Source organism: Phaethon aethereus (assembly GCF_964289735.1).
Source record: "Phaethon aethereus genome assembly, chromosome: 5".
Lineage (NCBI taxonomy): Eukaryota > Metazoa > Chordata > Aves > Phaethontiformes > Phaethontidae > Phaethon > Phaethon aethereus.
In genome coordinates this window covers 25,937,105-25,955,986 of record NC_138579.1, presented here as the reverse complement: position 1 = coordinate 25,955,986, position 18,882 = coordinate 25,937,105, and the positions used below count along the sequence as shown (strand labels likewise).

General features: G+C 52.5%; 1 protein-coding gene across 1 annotated transcript; it reads right to left on the bottom strand.

Annotated features, from left to right (window-relative positions):
* Positions 1-4,134: 4,134 nt before the first annotated feature.
* NGB (neuroglobin) lies at positions 4,135-8,944 on the bottom strand (the record flags this gene model as incomplete). Its single annotated transcript, XM_081999913.1, has 4 exons — positions 4,135-4,637; positions 5,754-5,873; positions 7,397-7,508; positions 8,838-8,944. 4 exons carry the CDS (start codon positions 8,942-8,944, stop codon positions 4,491-4,493), a joined length of 486 nt encoding a protein of 161 aa, XP_081856039.1. The 3' UTR covers positions 4,135-4,490.
* Between the last annotated feature and the right edge of the window lie 9,938 nt (positions 8,945-18,882).

Below are 18,882 nucleotides of genomic sequence, written 5' to 3'. Positions count from 1 at the left end.
CTGTGTTGGCCTCAGGGCTGATTTTGCTGCTCCTGATTTTCCTGCTGGCTTCAGAGCAATTCTAGTCGCCATCCTGGGGCTGTGCAGGGATGGAAGGGACAATGACACAGCTCTGCCGGCACCAGGGCTGCTGACGTGGGGAGTGCGGCTGTGCAGAGGCAGACGCTCGGCCATGGCACCACTCAGCGCTACTGGTGCCTCTGGGCGGGAGCACGGTGTGCCAGTCCTGGGTGGGGTTAAAAGGCAGCCTAGTAGCAAGCGGTGGGTCTGTGTTGGACTCAGGTGGGCCCTGGGACATCCCCCACGGGGCTGGTGGGTCTCAGCTTGGCCAGCTGGCAGCTCTGTGGCCCCCCTCCCACCCATGCTCTTGCATGCCAGGGCGATGGCTGTGGCTTGCTAGCCACTGAGCGGTTGCCTCGGGGGAGCCTTGAACTCAGCTGCTCCCTCCCAGCCTCAAAAAGCACCCTGGGGGGCTTGCAGCTCCCTGCCCAGGTACCCCTGGGGCTGCCCACAGCTCAGCCGCTGCCCTCACTGCCTGCTCTGGGGGCAGCCCCCACCAGAGCAGGGTGGATGCTGGTGGCCACTCTCCAGGTGGAAGCAAGTGCCTGCGAGTGGCACCACATCCTCGAGAGCTCGGGCTGCTGGTCTGATTGCCCTTGGCTGCCCCGCTGTAGGAATGTGCCAGAGGTCTGTACCTTCTCGTGATTTATTGCTATGACCGTGCCTTGAATAAAATGACTTCACCCAGCCACTGCCCGGCGTCGTGACCCCTGCGCATCCTGCCCAGCTCCAGGAGAGGGGAGCCTGCAAAAGTAACCCAGCCCCTGTCCCCACCTGCGGCTGCTTTTGATCCTGCCTGGGGATGTCCTGCAGAGGCTTCAGTGGCGAGGAGCCCGCTCGAACACCTCCCCATCTCCAGGCACCACGGCCCCCCCAAAAGCAACTTGCCCCCAGCAAGTGGGCAGAAGCAGCAAAGGTGCGGGAGCAGGGGAGCACCCTGCAGTGTCCCCTCGGAAAGGCTGGCGCAGCCCTTGGCACCACCCCTGACACGGGGGACGGGGTGCAGCCCCGGGACAGGCATGTCCCTCCCCTGCCCGCCCTCTGCCAGCACTCGCCCCACAGGTAGGGCTGGCTCAGGACACCACCAAAGGGGCACGCACTGCCTGGAGGGAGCACGAGGGGGGCCTGGAGCTCCTGTGGGACCACAGCAAGGAGCCGGGTCAGCACCGGACCCATCCCATCTGGGGGTGGAGCAGATGTTCCCAAAGCTGAACTACCTACCAGCAAGTCCCAGGGAAGGGTGGGGATGAACACTACTTTGGGAGCCTTTCTCTAGGTTTTGAGCAGACAGCACTTTTGCCCCCCTCCTCCCTCCCAAAACACACTCTTTATAGCCAAATTCCTACCTGAATGATTTGCCTCTGCTTTCAGCAGGTCCATCCTGCCAGCCCCTCCGTGGCTCCCTTGGGGTGAGACCTGCCTGGCCAGCCTGACTTACAGCACAGGGCAGGGGGCATGGGCAGGGCTTCCCTTTGGGTGAAAACCAGGAAAATTAAAAAACCCGCTCCCCTCATCACACACCCCCACAGAGGCCCCCCCCAGTTCGTAATTAGTGGTAAACGCAGGGCCTTGCTGGCGCCAGGGAGCTGAGGCAGGAGCCTTGGCGGTGAGCGAGGGCTGCAGCGGCCGCCCCGGCTCGCAGCCCTCCCGGCCCCCGCGCCGGGGAAGCTCATCACAGCCTGACGCGGTTGTGTAAGCCCCATCACGCCGCGCCTCCGCCGCTCCAGCCCTCAGAAACCCGCTCGCCTGATTACAGCCTGCGCATACAGGAGTCCCTCGCAGCCGGGGCCGAGCAATCGCATGGCATCTCCCACTGCGCCGGCCGGCGGCGGCCAGTGCCAGGAGCATCCCCACCGGGCAGCAGCCCGGGCAAAGGAGCGGCTTGTAGGAGCCGTGGCCAACCTCCGCCCTGGCGCAGGGAGTCAAAGCAATTACAAAAGCTCCCAGCAGACTTTTGGTGCTGGATGCCTTCTCATGTCAGTCGAGCTGGACCACATTCCCAGTGCCCAATATCTCCCAGTGACCAGTATCTCCAAAGCTAGAGCCAACAAGAAACCAGCAAACCCCTCTCTGTCATCCTTATTCTTTTGGCTTGCTTGGGCCTTTGATATTAAAATAAATATAAGGCAGCAAAAAGGGCCGAGACGCACTGTTGTTCTTTATTAAACAGTACAGCTGGGTATAAGAGGCACACAGACTAGTTCAGTTCTCTTGGGAGCTACACAAAATGTGGTACAGAAGAGGAAAAGTCAAGGAGCTGGGAAAGCTAGAGGGAGCAGGGATGGTATGGGGCAGTAACACCCACACCCCACCCATCACTTGTCACACAGGGCCAGAAGGTTTCCCCCGTGAGGTGAAGGCTGATGCCCCAGAACAGGGTTGCAAAGAAGACGTCCCCATTCCCAAACACTCTTGCCCCATACCATGCCATCACAGCTAGTGCCTCCCCCCAGCCCCAGCTCCTTCGTCCCTCACTGCCTGGTGCCGGAATGGGGAGGACCTCACCTGACATAGCTGATGGAGAGTGGCACAGGCTAGGATGGACAACACCACGCTGTAGGACTGAAGGAGCAGAGCCTGGTACTGTGGGGAGGACAGCGAGCATCCTACATGGGGATGTTCACTGCCTGTTCCACAAGACCCCTCAGCTGCCCTCCCAAACACAGCTGGAGGTCTCCTTGCTTGCTGGAAGCCCAGGGCCACCACGAAGCCTGGTGGCAGGGAAGCAGAGCCCCATCTCACAGGGCACCCCATCATCCCCTCCATGGCATGGGGCTGGGAGGCCTCAGCTGCAGCTGTTACGAGTGGGTAGTCCTCTCCTGCCCCAGAGTAGAGGACAGAATCACAGAATCACAAAATCATTAGGGTTGGAAAAGACCTTTAAGATCATCAAGTCCGACCCAACACCACAATGCCCACTAAACCATATCCTGAAGTGCCACATCTACACGTTTTTTGAACACTTCCAGTGCTGGTGACAAGTATAAGAGGAACGCATCCCTAGAACAGGACCGTCTCAGCCCTCAATGCTCAGCTCCTACTGCCCTGAAGCAGCAGCAAAAAAGGGCACTGCCTGTAACTGAATACTTGCTCCATGTTCTTGTCCTGGGGCTAGTGATGTCTGGAAATACGGTTCTGCCTGTCCCACAGTAACTTCCCCATAAAAATGAGCTCTTCTTCAAAGTGCTCGAGTTCAGCTTCCCCCAGAGCCCTCAGGTGCTGCTTCTCAGCAATTTCCTGGGATTTCTTCAGGCAGATGCTGACTTCTCACTCCTGTCCTGACACAGCACTGCTGCACGCACCCAACTGGGTGCCTCGTTCTGCTCTGAAATGGCTGTGTCTCAAGTATGGCTGGAAGGGATTACTAAAGGGTGAGGAGCTCTGCAGATGGGCACTGTGTGCAGCTGGGAAGCCCTCCAGGTCCTGACAGCATCAGCAGTGAAATTCCAGCTACGCTTTGTCTGGCCAAGAGCCAGAATGATTTCTGGAAGCTGTTGCCATGACATGATTGCAACCTTCATTTTTATTTTAAGACATCTTTTCCTTGTATTTACTTTATTCTCCTTAACACAAAGCAGTAAAGAGCCACGACTGTTGCTGCATTTCAGCTGGCTCTGAGGTTAAACCAACCGTCCAAACCAACACAGAGCCTTTCAGCTGGCAGCCCTGACCAGCCAAAAGCAGCCTCACCTCAGGATTAACATGATCCCACTGCTCGAAGCATCCCTAGGAAACACACTGAGTTGTGGCCAACCTGACACGAGATAAAGCCATGGATGCCATCCAGGAGAGACACAAGGCAGAAGAAAGCACCAGGATTAATCATCCGGTAGCGACATATTGGTGAAGGAAGAGGGGGGAAAGCTCCCCGCAGTGTCGGAGGAGGACGGCCGCAGGGCACAGCCAGCTCTGCTGCCCCTGGCCCTGGAGGGAGCCAAATCCACCATTGCCACAGCTGAACCGGGCACAGCAGCGCGGGAGGAGCGAGGTTTGCCAGACCTGGCAGGTCTTGAGCACGGCAGATAGGATCTCGGGCAAATAAGCCCGAGAGGCCTACGCTAGCTGTCATCTAACTAGGGTGGGTAGCAAGAGGAGGGAAGACGAGCCAGCTAAAAACCAGAGTAGGTACATGGGTGCTCGTGCTCCAGCTGGCCTGAAGGACCTTGGGGCAGGGCGGCGTACCTGTGCTGCGGCACTCCCAGGCTTCGCTGCAGAGACGTACCCTGCCAGCCCTCAGCAAAGGCAGAGGTGTGGCTGTGTGGAAGCGAGGTGGAATCACCGGGAGAGCCCCAAAGCACACATGACTGGAGGAGACAGCGATGGGATGGTGCACAGAGAAAGACAGAAGTGGAGAGAGGCAGAGAGCGCGGCGCGAGCGCTCCCCCCGCCCAGGGCCGCTGCGTGTCAGGGACGGGGATGGCTGGCAGGATCTAGTCCCCTTTTGGGAGGGTCTCCCAGCCACGTTGCATGGCTTTCACCACAGCACTGTAGAGTTTGCTCCAAGCCTCCCGCACGTCTGGGCTGAAGGCAGTGCCAAGGCATTTCTCCAGCATGTACAGCAAGGACTCACCGACAGTCTGCAAACCAAACAGGGAGGTGTCAAGCTCAGCGTCGGGGAACAACACACAGCCCCTTCTCTCACTTCGCTGCCTTTTTGGACTTCTCCCATTGCAGGGCTGCTGGCTCCTGCTCCGCCAGCGGGGCCAGGCCACCCCGTCTCCCATGCCATCCCCTTCCCCTGTCCTGTGCTGGCCCTCACCCTGGGTAAGCGGGGAGTGCAGGCAGGGAGCAAGGGCTGACACCGCGCATGTAACGCCGGGGCTGCAGGTCCGTTCCCTGTGGCTCCCAGATGCGGGTAGCTGGCCCCGTCCCCTGGCATAGCAGCGGACCAGCAGAGCTGAGCAATGCCCTGATGCCAGGAGAGCGGGTCAGGCCCCAGGCTGGATGCTCAGGGCCTGCCTCGCTGCCTCTTGGGCCTCTCCACAGGGCACTGCTCCTCACAGAGCTGCAAGCCACCCCATCCAGGAGCACCCACAGGGCTGGTGGGGATCACTACCCCAAGCAAATGGGACCCTGCTCCCTCTGAAGAGGATCACAGCTAGCGGTATGAAGAGGGAGCCATGCGTTGGTTAGAGACCTTTCCTTCAGCCTGCCCTTCCCCGCTGCCTTATCCAGCATTTCTGTCCATGCTTGATGGCAGGAGAGGAGTAAAGAAGTAAACATATGGAGGGGGTGCTCCTGTCTTACTGCCACGGAGGAAGCAGGGTCTGAGGTGCAGCAACCCCATCCTAGTGCAAACACAGAGAGAGGTGGACGTTGTCTTTCCCAGGTGGGGTGAGGTTTGCCCAGAGCATTTGCTGCAGAGATCCAGGGCCTGGGGCAAAGAGCCTGCAGCCCTGTGTCGCAGGAGAGACTGCAGTGCCCCAAACCGTGGTCCTGTTCAAAACCGGGGAAATGCCTTGCTCCCCTCTGTCCTCTCCCTCTGGGCTTACTGGGGGAGGGCAGAAAATGAGGGGAGCTCAGGGGTTTCCGTGATTGAGCCAACATCACTGTGCCAATATCAGCAACTCAGGGGCTGCCCGGAGCCACCAGCTTTCTATCCAGCCAGCTGAACCCAGCAGGTGGGCGCAGAGGGATGGGGATGGCCCAGGGCTGAACAAACAGCCGCAGCGGGACGAGAGAGGACACCTCACCGAGAAAGACTCGACCTTCACACCAACTGCCTGGTGCTTCTTGCCCAGGTTGCAGAGATACTCTTCCAGGCAGGACAAGTTCTCCAGGTGGCTCACAGCAGCATCGATCACCAGCATCACCTGCAGGAGCACACAGGCAGAACGGCATTAACAGCAAGGCTCTGCTGCCCTCCCAGAGGAACAAAGGGTCTGACCTCTCTACATCACCCTTCTCAGCCCAGCAGATGCCCTCTGAGCTTTCCTTTTTTCTTCTGCGATCCGTGTGTCACATCAATGAGGCATGCTGGCAGGAGCACACGCCACATCCTTCCATGGGACACTGCCAGAGGTGCCACAGCAAGCAGCCCTGCTGACCTCCCTGTGCCAGAGGGGGTAAACAGCCCTACAGCAGAGCAGTTACGGGCTAAGATCTAACGCTGAGGCAGTCATTAGAGCTCTTAGGACCCCAAGACAACTGCAGGGGAGCCCTGGAAGTTGCCAGGACTAGAGTTTCCAACTAGAAGTTGCCAAGATGGTGCAATTGTGAATAAGGCAACTCCAGATCTAAGATCAGCCAAGGTATTTTGAGGAGATGGGGTGGACAGTACAACCAAGAGATCTGCTCTGGTAAAGCACGCACCACCATGGTCTCCCAGGAGCACGAAGAGTGAAATGGAAAGAGGACTGAGAAGGGTTGATGAGGGATGAGGGGAACAGACACACCGAATTAGAAGAAGAGTTAAAGCCAGGGCATGGTTAGCTTGGCAAAGCCAAGAGGTTATAGAATTGCGCTCTATAATTTCAACAGGGAAATTATGTCCAACAAGAGCAAAGAGCTATTTCAGCTCAAGGCAGTAATAGCAGAAGTAAAAATGGACTTAACTTTGCCAATACACAGAGGCTGGAAAATAACAAAAAGCTTGCAGCTATCAGAGGAGCACAGTCCTGAAACAGCTTCTTACGAGGAATAAAGACAGGCAAGCGAGGCACCAAACTGGTTTAAAGATGGAGCCAGACGGTTTATGAAGGCTGCGCTCTGGCCCGGCGTGGCTGCTCCTCAGGGCTCAGCAAAGGAGCTCTGCTAATTCTGTCCACACATGAGCTCCTCCAGATGACATCAGCATTGCTCCTCTCCATTTCGAGGGGAGGTGAATGCGTATCGCAGCGCTCCCCCAGGGGCTATCCAGGAGATGCTGCGGGCCTTCTGGCTCTGCAGCTGCACCAACAGCTTCTCTATAGCAGTGAGTCCACAGGAGCCGGGACCACTGCCCAGCTCCATGCCACCTCCTGGCCAGCATGTGGCCAAGCAGAGGGCTTCAGTCCTTGTCTGGACAGAAGTGAGCTTACTGAGGTGCTTCCATGGTAGAAGAAGGGGGCTTCCAGCTTTCACAAGAGGCAATCCACTCTCAGATGAGGACATGGACACCAGCATGGTGTTTCTTACCCACCATGACATGCATTCTCATCCCTTCCCCACTGTTGTAGGACGCTTTGTCCTGGCAATAGCAGCTTCTGCTAGCATAAGCAACCCCCTGCAGTTACCATCTCAGGAGACTTCCCACACGTTCCCCAGTCAGACACCCCACAGCCCTAAGCCGTTGCCTAAGGGCTTCCTCCTTCACAGAGGAGGCTGTGCTCTGGCCGTGCCACAGCCCCTCTCTCACCTTCCTGACGTGATCCAGGAACTCAGGGGCAGAAAGGCACTCCTGAGGGCTGGCAAACTGCTTGCAGTTGTACTGGAAAAGGGGCAACAGGTCAGGGTCCAAGTCAAACAACCTGCAACAGCAAGAGAGAAACCCCCATCTTCTCACTTCCTCAGCTTTACTCCTGCTGTCCTGCTCACCTCAGGAACAACCCCATCAGCAGCACACCCACAGCCTCCCCTCTGCCTCCCTTCCTGCTTCTAAAGGACCCAGAAGTTCTGAAAAGTCTTAGTTTGGGGCAATCCCAGTTACTTATAGTCAAAAAAGTCTCTGTTTCCCTAGCCCACAGCCCCAGCTCTCAGGTACATGTTTGTGGCATCTGAGGACCAGTCCCAGCTTGCTGGAGTTCCTCCCAGCCTGGCCCTTCTCCCCAAAGTCTCACTTGTTGTCTCAAATCTTCCCATTCCCACTTCATGATCCCCTTAAGCCCCAAAGCTCCCAAATCCAGGGAAGGCCTGCAAGCTCCAGCAGCCGGCCTTCCTGCCTGAGCAAAGGGGGCATGTACAAACTCAGCTAATGCCCCGCTCTCCCACACCACCACCAGCTCCCGTTTTTTTCCCCTCTCATCCTCCCTGCCCGGTGTATGCCGGGCACGCGTGGGTCTCAGCAGCAGCCGCCCAGGCAGATCTAACAGGCTGATGCTGTCCATGGAGGCCACAGGGAATTCAGGCAAGGCGGTTTCTTTTCTCCCCATCCCACACATTAAACCATTGCATCCCTCTCCTCTCCACTAAAACTCCCAAACGTTGCTGTCGCTGCTCGCAGCCCTGCTCTGGCTTGGCTCCCGTATGCTATGCCCCACTCCAGAAGCCAGTCGTCAACTCTCCTTTTTAAATGACTTTTCATAGATTTAAAAAAATTTTTTTCCCTCTTCATCTTCCCAGAATCGAGCCATTCATCTGCTCAGGAGAGACAAGGAGTTGGGTTTCAACCGTGCCCTCGGCACACCATTCCTCTGCCCTGGGACCGAAGCCCTCCCCGGCGGCGCGGTCGTTGCCGGGGGCTGCCGAGCGCCGTGCCGGGGACAGCAAGGAGCTCCCTCCCGTCCCCTCCCCGGGCTGGGCGGACACGCAGCTCCTCAAGCAGAAGCGACGGTGACGAGGTGGAGGATCAGTGGGCAGAAACGCACAAAACCTGCCCGCCGCCTCTCCCCATCACACCCCCCCCCGCCTCCCCGTAACAAAGTTCTGTCTGGCGGAGGGTGGGAAAGGCCGGGAAGCAGCGCGCGGCCGACGGCCCGGTCCCCACGCCGCTGTCCCACGGCAGCCGCGGCTTCGCGCTGGAGGGGCTTCAGCCTCGGGGTGGGGAGCGGGCCGGGAGCCTTCGCCAGGCGAAGGGGAGCGTTTCTGGAGCCCGTCCCAACCCCGCGGGTCGGTCCGGCCGCTGCCGCCGCCGCGCTCACCTGCCGAAGAGGACGAGGCCGTGCTGCACGGGGCTGCCGCTCACCCGCCGCCAGCTCTCCCGGATCAGCGCTCGCTGCCTGCCAGACAGCGGCATCCCGCTCTGCATGGCGGGGCGGGCGGCGCGGCCCCTCGCCGCCCCAGGCGGGGCGCGGGGCGGGCGGGGGGCGCCGAGCGGCAGCCGCCCGCCCCGTGCCCCCCGCCGCGGCGGCCATCCGCGCCCCGCCCCCGCCCCGCGCTGCCCATCCGCGCCCCGTCCCCGCCCCGCGCTGCCGGCACCCCGCTGCCGGCACCCCGGCCGCCCCCGCCTCCCCCGGGGGCTTCCCCCGCCGCCCCCCTGGTATGGAAGAGCTCACGCTGTATTTCCCCACTCAGGGAAAGGAAGGAAAAGGAAAATAACAAATAATAATAATTTTTAAAAAACCACCCAGCCGCCCCCCGCGAGACCCGCAGCCGCAGAGCGAAAAGTTCAGCTCGTTCATGGCTGACGTTTCCCGATCGGCCCATGAAGCAGCACGGCGGAGAGGGCGAGGGAGGGGACCCCCGGGAGTGGGAGGGTAGAGGCCCTCAGCGATGTTCCAGCACTGCAGCATGCTCTTCCTCTCGGCCACTTCCACCGGGCCTCGGGCTGCCCCGCAGCCACCTGCTACCTCCACGGGCGAGTTGCTGCAAGGTACATCTTTAATTTAAGGCTAATCGAGCCAGCTGAAGCAGGCAAAGTTGTTAAGAACAGATCAGAAGACACGTCATCTTTGTCAAACATACCCGGGACACTCAGCTTCTCTTCGTTGTTCAGGCAAAGGGAAATTTGGCCCCAGGATTCAGGCAGCATGAAGAAAACAAAGCGAGAAGGGGCAAGCGAGGTCTCGAGCAGCAAAACAGAAGCCAGGAAAGCCAGAGCAGTCATGCAAGTAAAGGTTTTCAGAAGGATGTGAGCCACACAAAAGCACAAATACTACTGAAACTATCACAGTCAGCTCTGAAATAACAATTGCGCTGATCATATTACAAGTTCTGGTTCTATACATCAGACTTAACTTCTTGTAACCAGAAGACAGCAGCCTCTGATCCCACCCAGCAGCACATTGGCTCAGTGTAGGCAGAAAGGAGGCTCTTCTCATTGGAATACTGAAAATAATTCCGGGAAGGAGACAAGTTCAAAGTCACAGTGCTCCATCCTTAGCCCCAGCTTGTCTCCCAGGGGCCTTTCCCCCAAAGAGCCGGAGTGACAGCACTGACGGCAGTGACAGTAGGAAGCCACCCAAGACATCCCTGCAAGTGCCAGAATAAATCACCTGTTTTCTCAGGCTTTTGAGACCCCACATTCTCAGCGCAGACCAGGCAAGACGCGGTATAGGAAAAGTTCCATATACATTAGAGGAAGCTGGAGAAGACCTTGTCCTCCTTTCTTTGTGACAAACTCACAAAGAAATTGAACAGTCAGATGGGACTAGGGACTCTCACAAATGCTTCAGATCTCTGGCTACTGAGCCAGAAAACAAATGATATTCCAGAGGTTTGCTGTGTTTTGAATACCATTGCTAGAAAAGACTTAATTAACGTCAAAGGTGCTGGAAAGGTGCAAACGGTTTCTGTTAAATCATGGCTTCTGTTAGAAATACAGCATTTTAGCATTCATGATAACTAAGAAAAGCCTGAAAAGCATTTGATCTCTTACACAGCTATATTCTTAGAGAACAGGTGATAAATAGAAAGCATTCAATAATGAAGAAAAGTCACAAGCTGCAGGGCCATCTCACGGCTGGGGGGTCAGAAGAGGCAACCTGCCAGCCTGTAGCGCTTCCTGCTGTTGGCCACTCATCTTCTGGTCCACAGCAAGCTCCCACTAAAAACAGCATCATCTTAGCTGTAAGATTTTGTACTGAGGACTGATGATAAATCAGTGCCATGATAACAGCTGACGCTGCAAGAAGTCTGAAAGAGCGGCTAGCAGAGCAGCAGGAAATGCCAGGTTAATCTGAGCGGGGTGGCGAACGCAAGCCTGGCAGCGCCAATGCAAACATCAACCTTAAACTATCTTGCAGCTGATCAAGCATACCAGTACAGAGCATGACGTGTCATCCTATGTGCATATGCACAATCAGCCTGTTGTCACAACCACACAGACATGGAGCTTCACCAGAGCTTGGCTGGACCCTGACCCTGCTAACAAGGAGATGGAGCAGAACAGGTGGGCAGCGCTCCGCCGGAAAGGAGAGCGGAGAGTCCTCCCTAGACCACAGTATACCGAGGAGCAGAGTTGAATCACGTATATGCAGTCAGAGAAGCAACTGAGGCTGAATATTTGCCTAGCAACATTTTGAATATTTTCAGAGCTGGCTGACAGAGGAGGAAGAGAAGCACCACAAAAGCAAGTTATGGTAGTTAAGAGTGATCAGTTCCTAAAGCTTACTTGGGATAATTGAACATCTGTCCTTGGGTGCATGCAGGCACCATACCAGCTATCACATCCCAGAGCAAGGTTCAGCCATTGCTCCTGATGGCAAGGGTATCTCAGACAATAGCAGTGAAGCCATGACAGCAAGGCAAAATGGTGGCTCTTGTCCAAAGTCTTCCCCTCCACACCTCCCCTCCGTGCTGCAGATGGTGGCAGCACGCTGAGCGCCAGCACACACAAGTGTCAGAACAGACCAGACGTAACAGCAATGAGAGTGCCGAGGGTGACATGTCTTCTCCTTCCATGGCACACACAGGTGCCCCAGCTGGTGAAAGGGGAGATGGGCTGGCCGTGCCACTGCCCACCTGTTGGCCGCCAAAGCCTACGCTGGTATGACACTCAGCAGAGTCTAAGAACCAAAGAGAGTTAATTCCTTCCCTGACCCCTAGCACCAGCTCCTTCTGGGGTGCAGGCGCAATCAGAAGCAGTTTCCCCACCTTCCCTGCCCCTCTGAACAGTCAATCCATCCCTTTTCCACCTTCTGGCACTGGTACATGCTCTCTCCCTTAATAAAACCAGCAGCTTTTCCCCTGTGACAGGTCTCCCAGCACAGGAGGAGGAGCTGTAAGGAGGGACTTGAGGTGGGAGACAGGGAGAGCTCAGGGGTAAGAAACATCTGAACCACCATTCATTTGACTTAAAAGAGTGAGGTCTAGGGAGATACGGTGCTCTTCCCTGTGTGCAAAGCAGCTCCTCCCTCGCAGCTATATGGCTGTCAGAGGAATTCCTCCTGCTGCCATGGCACTGAGGTGCTGACAGCACACGTGGAGTAAAGAGAGGATTTAAAGTGCAAGGAAAAACAAACAAGCAAATCTCCCTTCTCATTCAAGTGTTTTGTGAGCTTGCAAGCATGAGGAAGCCCCAGGATGCACCAAGAGGTTGAGCACTGCAAATGTTTCCATGGTCTGAAGGTTTCCTGCGACGGTCCCCAGCTCCCTTAGCCTGACAGCTCAGCTCTTTTCTGAGATGTTCTTGGATTTTTACAAGACTATTCCCTGGAGCTGTCATGAGTGAAGAAGAACCAGGTCAGCAGCACAGACTTCTCCAAAATTGTCTTTAGGCCACTTGGAGAAAGGGGAGGCATATTTTTTGAGAACTCCCTGACCCACAAAGAAAACAATAAAGCTTTTTTGTGCTTTGGAAGAAGAAAAATGCAGATAATGTTTTTAATTTCCAGTGGGTCTTGTTATTGTAAGCTACAGCCCTTTCAAATTACAGTACCAACGCTCATAACTCCCTTTACCAAGCGTTGACTTTACTTGTTCAGTTCCTCAGTTTACCCACAGGGAAGGAAGCTTGCCCAATCTCATAAAACACTGTGACAGAACTGGGAATAAACTCACAAACGCTTGTCCCCAACCCTGCACTAAGGGCTCAGGGCACTTGGAATACAGACCTCCTTCTCAAAGGAAAACCACATCAGCCTGGCCCCGGGATGGCTGTTTCGCACGTGCTGCTGTGGCACTGTCAGTTTTCATCCCAGCTGCTGTACCAACAAACCCAAATCCCCTTTGGACTCTTGCTCATTTCCAATTCTACATCTGCAAGTCCTCATGAATAATGCCACTCTGATCTAGCTGCTTCAGGCTGCCTGCTCACCTTGGAGACAGGCTCCTGGGCTTGGCTAATTCCCTTTCTTCCCCCTTAGCTCCCAGTCTCAAAACCAGAGACCACAACGGCTCCTCTTTTCCCCAGGCTCCCATCCTCAGGTGGGAGCAGAAGTCATGCAAGTTCCCAGAAGTCTTCTCAAGCTACCCCCTCAGGCCATGGCGCGGCACAGCTCAGTGGCAAAGCAAATCACGAAGTGCAGTTGCATAACACAAAGCAAAAGAGATGCAGGAGGGAATAATCGTGCGCATGAAACGATGAAGGCAACAGCTGCAGAGCTTGCTGGCTGCCACTGTGCCTGCGGGGAGAGCAGGGCAGCACTACCGACCTTGAAGATTTGGGCAAAGGGATAGGCAGAGGGAGGAGGAACAATGTGTGGGAGAGGATTCAACAGCAGAATAAAATGAAATCGTGTATTTTGACTTCGATTTGCTACTAGACATCCCCAGGTTCATCTTGGATCTCCTAGGGCCAGCTGGGGAAAGTTTGTACAGGCACATAAAAATAACCCAAGGCTGACAGGGCATGAAGCGGGGAGAGAAGCTGAAGGTGACCACACAGAGAGCTGCTAGCCCGGGTATTTTTGACTTTTGAGGCTGCTGGAGCAGGTCTAGCACTTACAGATGCTCAGACCTATCTTGGTTGTTATTCGCCTTGTGCTCTCTAGTACAGTGATAATCCACTAGTTGTTACCCCCACCACCAGGCTGTGATCTTCCAAGAAGCAACTTCCACCTTTTGTAAGTCGCTCTACCAAGGTGAGTTCAAAAAGTCCATCTACTATGTACGCCTTGACTAAAGATGAATTTGATCATAAGACACAACTACAGAGGTGCACACTCCAAAGCTCTCCAGCCTCATTAGCTCAACATGGTGCTCTAGCCAATATGCCTGGCAACCTGGCAAGCACTGTGTCGGCACAGTTACCTGGCTTCTGTCCTACCTAGGGACAGTCACACAGGCTTCCTCCAACTGTCCTTATACTTCTGGACTGGAATATCCTTCAGCTGCTGAAACATCATGGCAAAAGCTTGGTGAAAGGATGCTTTACTTCCTGTGGAGCCTCCTCTGTAGAATCCCCATGGGATTTGTCTTGTTTCAGAAGCTTTGCTGGAGCTGATTTCTGAAGTGCTCATTGATTGTCTTCCCTCTGATCTCAACTCCGTCTGTTCTTTCCCTCCCTCTTGCAATTTGAATTGGTATTATTGACCAGGGCATCTCCTACAATCATTTGACCTACTGCAATTGTCTTCGAGCACAGTGTCTTTGCTGTGATTTAAAAAAAAAAAAAAAAAGATTTTGCATTTAATTGCACCCGTTCCTTGATAGCAAGGCTGTACTAGCATCACAACCTTTCAGCTTTGCACTCAGCCATCTGCTCTCAAAGAAAACCCTATGTGTTATTGCATCTATGTGTGGGATTCCTTTTCTGCTTGAGGTCTTCCTCTCTTCACCCAAGTCATTCCTGTTTTGGGCTCTGTCAAAAATATTCTCTAGTTCAGTGACAAATTTTGCACATTCAACTCCAGAGTCAAAAATGCCTAAGCACTGAATAGCGTAGCTCGATCTTGAGAATCAGGTACGCATGCCACATCATAAAGCACTTTTCACTCCATTAGTAAATAAATAGGATGTTAAGCAGTGACTGTTAGCAATAAAAACTTAAAATCAGCAGGCACAGATAGCTTGCACCCACGAGTCTTGCAGGAGCTGCCTGAGGGTATCTCCAACCCACTCATTGTTAATTTTTTTTTTAATAATGCTTGAAACAAAGAAATTTCAGCAGACATATGGAGTATAAAATGTGGCAATACTCAAAAAGGCCAAACAGGATGATTAAGTAAGAAAGAAACTAACTAGCCTGATAAAAACCAGCATAGAAAAAATAATGAAAAACCCAGTAGGAAGTGTATTATAAAAGCATTTGCAGATGGGTGTAAAACTTCTTGGGGTGATCCATCAGTTCATGCCTTTCCGTCTCTGCTAAGTAGTGGTCTAATTCTTGATCCGTCTCTTACTACCTACATCCTGACAGTTTTTCATTAACTTTGATATTCCTCATTATGTCTTCATTTTGTGAAGCAGCTTTTTTGCCCTTCCCCCTCTGCACGACTTTCATAGCAGCCCTTTGTAATGTGAGTTCTCACTTTCTGGATGCTTCTCTCTTGTGTTTGAAGTCCATTAAGAACTTGTTACTCAGCTTCTTATCTTTGGCTTCTTTGGTTCTTCTGGCCTTGCTTTGCACTGGGATAGTTGGTACTTGTGCTCTTGGTGTCCTTTATTTAAATATCTGTCCAGAAGTTATAAAACTGTTTAAGTTCGCTTTCTTCAACTGCATTGGCTTTATTTGGCTTTTCTTGCACAGTTCAGAAATCTTAAATAAAGATGTACCATCTTATGCATGTTCACATTCTCATCTCAACCAACTCCTCCCTGTTTCTCAGCTAGTTTCCTTCCCCACCTTCCAACAAAATAGTTATAGTCCCTAAAGCATTCCAAGGGATCAGCACACTGCCAGGGTGGGACTCAGCTGACACAACACAGATGCCTTCATAAGGGCAAGTAACCTAAACTCCCGTTCTGGTTACTGGAGAAAAACCAGGTACTTCAGAACCACCTCATCCTAAAATACATGGTGGGAAAATAAAGGTCAGATGAATAAAGCCTGAAAACTGCCTTTTGTCAGCTGCAAGACAGCAGGATGAGGAGCTTTGGATGAAATCCAGAGATAAAACAATGACTGCAAGAATGGTAAATATGGAAAGAGCAATTTACAGCAATCGTAACACTTGGTAGACTATGCCATTCGGATAAAGCACAACCTTTCTATTTCCAGAGCATACATTACATGGGCCAGAGCTACAGAGTTAGATATGGTGTATTAGAAAACAACTCCAAAGTGTACAACAACCACAATCCTTGGATGTAAACCAGGAAGCAGTGGTAGGAACAATGAAGATTTATTTCAGCATATGGAATTGGGGAGACTGATTTTGGAAGACAGTGTACGGTTTGGGAAACCATATGGTTAAACTGAGGAAAGTGAGAAAAGAGGCACAGGAAATTTAAGGGCTAGAGAAAGCAACCTGCATTGAAAGTTTCTATTTGGTTAACAAAAAGAAGATTAAACAGCAGTTTGAAGACAGAGCACAAACTCTATATTAAAACACTAGGTTATAAAAAAGCCTCGTTCTTGTTGAGGAACACGTAACAGGACGATGGCTGGAATTTAGAAGCCTCGAAACCTGTCAGGTTCAAAACAAATGCAAAATGAAATCGATCACCAGTGTCCACACATGCAAAATCACTTACCTGCAGAAAGAAGCCATTCTTCCTTTAGAGGGCAGTGAGAAGTAAAGTTTTACTTCAGATATTATCAGCATTTTCTGAACAATACTTCATGTCTTTTCCTTATGGTCATCTCCTTCGACTCTAGCACAGCTTCTGTATCAGCAGTCATAGAATCTTTGGGTTGGAAGGGACCTTTAAAGGTCATCTAGTCCAACGCCCCTGCGGTGAGCAGGGACACTTTCAACTAGATCAGGTTGCTCAGAATGTTTCCTGGGATGGGGCATCTACCACCTCTCTGGGCAACCTGTGCCAGTGTTTCACCACTCTCACTGTGAAAAATTTCTTCCTTCTATCTAGTCAAAATCTGCCCTCTTTTAGTTTAAAACCATTACCCCTTATCCTATTGCAATAGGCCCTGCTAAAAAGTCTGTCCCCATCTTTCTGTAAGAAAGCCCCCAGTCCTTCCTTTCAGAACAATAGCCCCGATCAGACAATATCCAAAGACCAACTTGCACTTTCTGAAGCAATGCAAGATGTCAACAGGCTTTTCAGTAACCATCTATCAGCCTATTCTATCACCTTGCGCAGGCCACAGGTAATAGCAACCTGTGATAGATGATGATGGCAACCCTTCGTTACGCTGTACTCAAAAGTATATGCTGCCCTGTCAGCACAGCCTGGTGTAGAGCCAGATTCTGATTTACAGCATTCCAGTTTTATTAGACTCTTACATTTAGTTAACAGCACAGGCCTCATTTGTACAAAACTGTGCATCAGTCTGATGTTATGGACACTACATACTCAACGTTAAGAATGACTTCTAGAAAAATGTTGGGTTCCTGAACAAAGTGCTTGATCTGTCAAATGGAATATTCATAGGCAACCTACCAGAAGCTTGAGGAATATACCCATTAAACCTGACTAACACTTCTTTAACATGGAGAACCGCTTCAACAGACAGTACTTTATTCTCATCCAAATGTACCAGTTTCGCTTATCAGTGCATTGCTTGGACTGCAGTAAAACCTGACCTCCTAGAATTGCAGTCCAGCCACATTTGTGTGCTAAAAGCTGTCGTAGATCACTGTTGTCCTAGATCAAACTCTACAATGGGTCCTTTAAAGTTCATGTTCCTACTTCAAGTGTGCATGTGAGGGAGAGAGGAAAGGGGAAAAAAAACCACCCCAAAGATCTAGACGCAAAGAGAATGCTTGAAAGAAGAGGTATTTATTACAAAATTAAATTCCAAATTCTACCTCATTTTTCATGATCTCCTGTACAAAATACATTTATTTTTTCTCTCATCCACATTCTCCCATCCACACTGTATGGTGCAGTAATCACACCTTAGAAGACATTCAGTTCATGGACAGATGCACGTGCGCACGCACACGCACACACACACGCTGCGTTAGTAAGAAAGTTCAGAATATAGGACAGAATTACAAAAGAACCCCTCTCACCACTGCTCCAAACCCTTGCTCAGTCAGGGGCAAGTTCTCCAAGGATGGCTCCAAACAGCACCTCTTGTAAAACACAAACTCACTTGGCAAAGTTTTAGGACCAATTACAAATTCAGCAGGAGTGGTTTCTGTGCTAGTATGTCCCCTACCTCAGATATTATTCGTGACAATCATAGCCCTTGACATTCAAGTAAAGAGCATATGGGAGTTTAAAAAGTAAAGCAACTCACAACCAACCATGCAACCAAGGTCTTAGTACTTTAAAGAAGACGGAGACAATTTTCAGTCCTGACTGCTTGCAGCCCACAGCCCCCCAGAGTGAGCAAGCATGCTATGGAGGTGGTGTTCTTATCCTCAGCCTTCCTTTCCCAGCAGGCAGGTCTTATGGTGTTCTCACAGTCCACCCATTTCTGCTTTCATTACACACTCTTGCCAACGTGTGGGGTCACTTTCTGTAAAGGGGGCGGGGGGGGGGGGGGGGGCGGCAGAAATCACCTATATTCCCCAGCTGGTGGAGGCCCAGGGCACCACTAAGGAGATTTTTACATTGCCAGCAGGATCCCGAGAGGAGGAAACAGTGTTTTAATGGTACTTGTGTACAGTGCCAACCCAGAGGGTCAGTCACACAGGCGTGGCCTCTGGAAGGGAAGCTGCTAAGCGTGGCAATGGAGAATTTCCGGTGAATGCCTGCTTTTCTATGTTGACAGCTGGTTCACTCTCAAGTCCCTTGAAAACAATTCTCAGAGGGATACAGGAGGGACAGGAAGGAACTGTCAAATAGCATGTTTGTTTACCTTTCCGTAACAAGGTTCTGGTTTTGCTCCCACTGTATCTGACAGGTATTCATCCATTCAGGACACTATGAGGTGTCCTGTCCTACCCCTTGTTCATGCACCCATAAGAAATGGATGCATAGCCTAAAAATTGGAGGAGAAGCAAAGACACGTCCTGTACTTTGAGCATACTTGAAGAAGCAGAAGGAAGGAGGGAGATACAAAAAGGTAGATCCTGTCAACGTCCTTTATGCATCAATAAGCCCTTCCGATCAAGATGCAAAAAGAAAACTCTGCAGAGGAGAGAGTGGTGGTGGCTGTCCCACCTGCAGGGCTGTGAGTGATGCTGGTAAGCAGTGCGTGACACAAAAGTTCTCCATCCAGACCAAGGGCAACTTGGCACAGGGATGTCCATTAAAATCCTCCTCACAGTCACACCTGTGCCTCACAGCATG